Below are 7,071 nucleotides of genomic sequence, written 5' to 3'. Positions count from 1 at the left end.
AATGATTTACTGGTCCCCTCAAGAGGGTCAGACATAACATTCACCATTCTATTCTGCCTGGGGGATTTCTGACTGGACACTGGAGCTGCGCTCTTCTTGGAGGACTCCCCTTTTGCGATTGTCTTCCTTTTCATCTGCTCTACTCGTGCAGCTAGGGCAGCAGTGGGCTGTCCATCCCACCTCCTCATGTTTTCTCCATGGTCACAGAGGAAAAACAACAAGGTGCCTCATGGTGTGTACCTTCTGCTGCCTTTCTCTTGGGTGGGGAAACGTTTACTTCTAATGGCTGAGACATCAGCCCGTGCAGGTGCAATTTTGGACATGTCCTCTCCATTTTGTGGACACTCTGAGACATTTCCTCCACAGCTGAGACACAGGAATGCTGAGATGAAGGGAGATTTCCCTCATATTGCCGGAGCTTGCCAACCACTCCATCCACTGTTAAGAGTGTGGGGGTCTGTCCACCAGGACACTATTGCCAATGCTTTTGAGTGTGCTTCTGGTGTGCTCTTCAGGAACTTTCACTACACCAGGTGTGTGCAAAAGGCCTGATCTGGGTCCATGGGTGATTGCTCATTATTCAGATCACCATAGATCATCTCAAACACAGCCTGTTCCCTGAGGTTTGGGATGCCTTTCTCAATGCTGGTTCATTTGCCTAGCTGACATAGGGTATCATCCCTGTAGGGGTGCCTCTCCCTTACACTGAGCAGGAGTCGCTTCCCAAGACTGAGTCTGCTTCCCTATTTCCCTATCAATGCCAGCATCCTTGGCCAAAGATCACAGCTGCCTCGCCTCTCTCCCTTCCATCTCAAAAGCACTGGCTCCATTGTCCCAGCATCGGAGCAGCCAGGTGCAAATCTGCTCACCTCCCAGGCGGCCGAAATCTCTCCGCATATCTCGCAACTCAGTTGGGGACAGAGATCAGTCAATCACCTCTGGCCCTTCCTCCTATTCCCGTGATGGGCCTGGCTCATCCTCATCTCTCACTCTGCTAACTGACTTTCTGGTATATTTTGTTTTCTGTATCGGGGCAACTGACACTGGCACTGAATGGCTCTCTGGCTCAGTCGCTGTGCTGGTGGGGGTGACTGAGACTGGCTCTGCCTATCCCCCTGGTTCAGATACTGTTTCAGCTTCTGTAGCCTTTTCTTCCCCTTGAGGGCTGTGGCTCATATTAAAGAGGACACAGTAGGCATGGGCAAGTCCCCAGCACATTGCAGCGATTTGTGTCTCCTGGGTTTTGCTAGTTTGGTAGCACACCCTTTCTAAGCACTCCATCAGCTTCTCAGGGCTCTGCATTTGCTCAGGAGTGAAATTCCAAAGCATTGGAGGTGACCACCGACTCAGGCCTTTGCCCATCTTTTCCCACACCCCTTGCCACTAACTATTATCTGACCTCGGAGCAGGTTTCCAGGCACTGATATTGTTAGAGAAATACCATATGGCCAAAAGCGAAATCAGGCAGACATTCAGAAAGCACAGTGCCGCAATCACACTGGCCTGCAGGCTCGAAGGAGAGCTGAACCTCCCCAAAGCCGAAAGGATCTCTTCCCCTGGCTCACCCACAGAGGGGGTGAGACCCCTAACAAAAGCCCAAACGACAAACAGACTCTGGCCCACCCCCACACACAGCGATTCAAAGGCAGCATAAGCGTTCAATAGCCCGTATAACAACATAAGACCCTTTATACATTTTCCACCGATAACAAACGCCACCACTGGGATTATACACTGAATACAAGGAGTAATCCAGACCCATCACGCAAGCACGTGGGCCAGCATTGCAAACATTTTCTTATCAAACAAATACAAATGCAAACAGAAAAATTACACCCAACAGATTGCTCTATCACACTCTGGTCAGGGTCTGTCCCTTTTTATTCTTATTTCAGCCCTTTGAGCCCCATGTTGGGCGCCAATTATAAATGTGCTCGTTTAAGACCTGACGGGATCAGAGAGCATGTTGCTGTTGCCCCTCCCCCACACTCTGGGCTGGAAGTTAGGCACAGACCCGGGCTAAAATAAAAAGAAATTTAATACAACAGTGTGATAAAACAATCTGAACAACAACAGTAGCAATGATAACAACAATAAATAGCAATAACAGTGAACAAGACAAACATATACAGAGAAATACCACAAAATGGTCAGGGAACAAACCCTCTGCGTGTGTGTGCTTCAACCCAAAAACCAAACGTGAAAGTAAAAAGAGATTCCACCCCTGGAGCTAACGTCAGCATGGTATGAATAACCCGGCTGGAGATCCCTTCCCCCTCTCTCTCTGCTGGGGAAACTCATCCCTATCCTAGTTGAACCAGGACATCTATTTAAAACCCTCCAAAAACAATGTACCCTCCCCATAGCTCCCCAAAACTACATTAAATATAATTAAAGTGCCAAAGCGGAAGAGATATAGTCTAATCTCAATGGTGGCCAAAGCAAATTTCAGTATAAATTTATAAGTATCATTCCTTTATGGGTAGCATTAAAAGATGGATCTTTGTGAAGGTACAGAAAGTGTAGTTACAGAAAGTACTTACTGAATGTAATTCTGGAAAAATCTCCTCCATGGCAACATACTCCATAAAAGTGGCAAATCCCTCATTCAGCCAGAGATCGTTCCACCATTCCATAGTTACTAGATTGCCAAACCACTATGCAAGACCAAAAATGTTATTCTTTTTCAGAAATAAAACCAAATTAGTGCAATAACACCCTATCCATCCTCAGCTTTAGCTTATGGCAAAATCAAGTTCAGTCAAAACCATGGTAGTGCTTTTGCACAAACAACTTCCTAAATCAGAGTTTGTACTCTGCCTGTTGTATTGGAGAAAATACACCTGCAGGTATTCTGAATACATTGTACAGCCCAGTCACAGTGAGGGCATAGGTGAATTTAAGGATAGAATTAAATTTATTTTTTTTAAAAAAAGAACCCACCGCATTTAAACAAAGACCTCCCGAATCTAGTACCTGATGGGCAAGCTCATGTGCTATCACTGCAGTTATTAACTTTTTATCTCTTGCTGAAGAAGTATTACTGTCAAACAAGAGTGCTGTTTCTCGGAAGGTGATCAAGCCCCAGTTTTCCATTGCACCAGACTGAAAATCAGGAATTGCTACCAGATCTGGAAGAGATTTGAAAGAAGCTTTTGAAAACAGCTACTTAGAGTAATTCTGTATTTCAGGTCTATCTATTCTATTACATAACTCCTAAAAGCCTCATAGTTAAATCTTGTGGTGTGGACATGTGCTCACATCTCAAGCATAGAAGTCCCACACATTTATCGTCATGTTTCTCTCTTAAACAACTTAAAGGACAGACACCGCCTACAGATCTTGCATGCACACAACTAACAAGGAAATGTGGCTGCCCCTACTGAAAGTAAGGTCTTAGAAAACTGCATTTCATTATCTTTACAGTCAAATTAATACATGTAAAGTATGGCCACAGATTTTGCACTGGTGACCATGGTTCACAAACTGAGAATTGTGTATCTCCCTACCTAGGCACATGACGTTAAATGTACACTGAATTACTTTTCTGAATGTTACCTACAAATATAAGCAATCCACTGTCAAAAGATCATAAAAATTTTCTATCTTGGGAATCACTTAATACTTGGATTCAGTCTAACATATAATGAATTTTAAAAATAATTTGGGGGCAACCTTATTTCACAGATGTTTGATGCAATTTTTTTCTTTTTAAGAACACCTTTTTCAGAACAAAAGTTCCCCTACATTTCTCAGAATTGATTAGGGCTGCTTCTTCTGTTTTAAAAAAGTTCAAAAGAACTTACCTAATTTTTCAAGAGGGTAGTTTATTAGAAAGTATTTTTGATAAAATTCCAGAAGTTTCACTGCTGTGTTTAGGGCATATCCAACTTGATTTAAATGCTGTGGTATGGCGTAGATAGATACCTAGCCCAAACAGAGAATGGAAAACATTTTGAAATGTATAGCCACAAAAGCTTTAGAAGTAAAAGAGAAGCTGGCAGAAGTTCCTGAAACAGGTAGAACATGGTTTTGAGAGTACACACACAAGTTAAAAACACTAGTTATGAAGCTGTCAATAAACAGTTATTTGGTTTGCTAGGGCTTATTCAATAATCAAAATATGGAGAGACTATCCAATTGAACAATGTGTATGCAAGAATAACTCAAGGTTCACACCTTTAAGGAAGGTGTTCTGGAAGGGTCAACATGAAAAGAAATGGATTCATTTCCTTTTCTAATCACTCATGAGTTATTAAGTGACCCTCCCTGCATAACTCAATCTATAAATTTAGGCAATCAGTATGCTAATACTAGTATCATAAATTATCTCAACAAATAATAACTGGCACAAAGTTCATTGTGCAGGGTTAAGAACTGCCGGGATCGGACAGCAGAAAGCTGTTGCCCTTCCCCCACCCGCAGCCAGTCGGGCTGGAAAGTTAAACACAGACCCCGGGCTGAAATAAGAAGAAATTTAATACAACAGTGTGATAAAACAATCTGAATAGCAGCAGTGGCAATTATAACAACAATAAACAGCAATAACAGTGAACAAGACAAAAGATATACAGAGAAACACTGCAAAATGTTCAGGGAACAAGACTGCCGTGTGTGTCGCAATCCCCAAAACCAGAAGCGAAAGTAAAAGGGCTCCACCCCTGGACCTGATGTCAACATGGTATGAATAACGCGGCTGGAGATCCCTTCCCCCTCTCTCTCTGCTGGGGAAAATCATCCCTACCCTAGCTGAACCAGGACACAATCCACCCCTTTAGTCTATAGCATCTGCGTCATGTCCAGCTGCCATATAGCAGTTAACAAGAACAAAACAATAATTTACAAAGGCACAGCATAATTTAAGGCATGTTCTCACCCAGAATCAATTCCTCCTGTAGTACACATTAGACCTCTACATTGTCCTGCATAACCCACGAGGTACATCCAGGTCCTTGGGCAAAAGCAATCCCGTGGATGGGTTTGCATTTACCTTTACCTGGCGCAGGACCAAATCAGACCATTTTTCCCAATATATTCCTCATGTGCATCACAGGGACTTTATCCCCATCTACAGCACGTGGAGGTTTCGACTGAGCCAGGCCAGCTCGACTGGCAGATCCTCTTGTGTTCACTAGACAGGTGGCTTTTGCTAGATGCATGTCCCAGTCTTTGAAGGACCCATATCCTAGTGCTTTCAATTTAGATTTAACATTCCATTATAGCGCTCGATCTTCCCAGAGCCTGGTACGTGGTAGCGGATATGGTAGACCCACTCGATGCTGTGTTCTTCTGCCCAGGCATTTATGAGGTTGTTTCGGAAGTGGGTCCCGTTGTCTGACTCAAATCTCTCTGGGGTGCCATGTCACCACAGGACTTAGGTTTCAAGGCCCAGGATGGTGTTTCAGGCGGTGGCATGGGGTGCTGGGTAAGCTTCCAGCTATCCAGTGGTTACTTCCACCGTTGTGAGCATGTGGGGCTTCCTATGGCGGGTCTTTGGCAGTGTGATGCAGTTGCTCTGCCAGGCCGCTCCATATCTATATTTCAGCCATCACTCTCCATTTCGCTGGGGCTTCACCCCCTTGGCATGTCTGATTGCAGCACGTCTCATATCCGTGGATGATCTCTGCAATGGTGTCAATAGTAAAGTCCACTCCTCAATCTCGAGCCCACCTGTATGTTGCGTCCCTACCTTGGTGGCCCAAGGTCTCGTGGGCCCACCGAGCTATGAACAGTTTACCTTTGCGCTGCCACTCCAAGTCCAACTGAGCCACTCTAATCTTAGCAGCTTGATCTGCCTGCTGGTTGTGTTGACGTTCATCAGTGGCCCGATTCTTGGGTACATCAGCATCCACATGGCGCACCTGCACGCCAAGGTTTTCCACATGGGCTGCAATGTCCTGCCATACTTCAGCAGCCCAGATGGTTTTACCCTTATGTTGCCAGTTGTTCTGCTTCCATTGCTGCAACCATTTCCACAGGGTATTCACCACGATCCATGAGTCAGTGTAGAGGTAGAGCCTTGGCCAATTTTTCCGCTCAGCAATATCCAAAGCAAGCTGGATGGCTTTCACCTCTTAAACTGGATCGATTCACCCTGTCCCTCAGTAGCTTCAGTGACCCGTCATGTGGGACTCCACACAGCAGCCTTCCACCGTCGATGTTTTCCCACAAAACGACAAGACCCACCAGTGAAAAGGGCATATCTCTTGTCCTCATCCGGCAGCTCGTTATATGGTGGGGCCTCCTTAGCATGTGTCACCTTCTGTTCTGGTGACATCCCAAATCTTTGCTCTCTGACCAGTTCGTAATCACCTCTAGTATCCCTGGGCGGCTGGGGTTCCCTATTCGAGCCCATTGTGTTATCAAGGCAACCCATTTACTCCACGTGGCATCGGTTGCATGATGTGTGGAGGAGGCCTTTCCTTTAAACATTCACCCCAGCACCAGTAGTCGGGGTGGCAGGAGGAGCTGTGTTTCAGTGTCGACCACTTCTGAGGCAGACCGAACTCCTTTGTATGCTGCCATTATCTCCTTCTCAGTTGGTGTTTAATTAGCTTCAGAGTCTTTGTATCCCCGGCTCCAAAAGCCCAGAGGTCGGCCTCAGGTTTCCCCAGGTGCTCTCTGCCAGAGGCTCCATGTAGGGCCATTCTCCCTGGCTCCGGTGTAGAGCATGTTCTTAATCTCCTGCCCTTCCCGGACTGGCCTAAGGGCTACAGCTTGGGCAATCTCCCATTTAATCTGTTCAAAGGATTGTTGTTGATCAGGGCCCAATTCAAAATCGTTCTTCTTACTGGTTATGTGGTAGAGAGGGCTCACAATCAGGCTGTAGTTCGGGATGTGCATCCTCCAGAACCCCACAGCGCCCAGGAAAGACTGAGTCTCCTTTTTAGAGGTTGCTGGGGCAATGGATGTTATCTTGCTTATCACTTCTATTGGGATGTGGCGACGCCCATCTTGTCACTTTATCCCTAGGAATTGAATTTCCCTTGCAGGCCCCTTAACTTTCTTTTGCTTAATGGCAAAGCTGGCCTTCAGGAGGATTTCAATTATCTTCTTCCCTTTCTCAAAGAC

General features: G+C 45.5%; 1 protein-coding gene across 3 annotated transcripts in view; it reads right to left on the bottom strand.

The window, feature by feature from the left end:
- Positions 1-7,071, bottom strand: part of LNPEP (leucyl and cystinyl aminopeptidase) — a 92,737-nt gene that overhangs the window by 26,475 nt on the left and 59,191 nt on the right. For all 3 annotated transcript variants that reach the window (XM_026866075.1, XM_026866074.1, XM_026866076.1), the window contains 3 exons: positions 3,807-3,927; positions 2,977-3,131; positions 2,544-2,657 (listed from right to left, as the gene is read on the bottom strand). In XM_026866075.1, coding sequence (XP_026721876.1) covers positions 2,544-2,657; positions 2,977-3,131; positions 3,807-3,927 — 390 coding nt within the window. The remainder of the gene's footprint in view (positions 1-2,543; positions 2,658-2,976; positions 3,132-3,806; positions 3,928-7,071) is intronic.

Source organism: Athene cunicularia (genome assembly GCF_003259725.1).
Source record: "Athene cunicularia isolate RWA chromosome Z unlocalized genomic scaffold, athCun1 chrZ_part2, whole genome shotgun sequence".
NCBI classification, from domain to species: Eukaryota; Metazoa; Chordata; class Aves; order Strigiformes; family Strigidae; genus Athene; species Athene cunicularia.
Note: the sequence above shows the minus strand (reverse complement) of the source record. Positions and strands in the feature narration are given on the sequence as shown.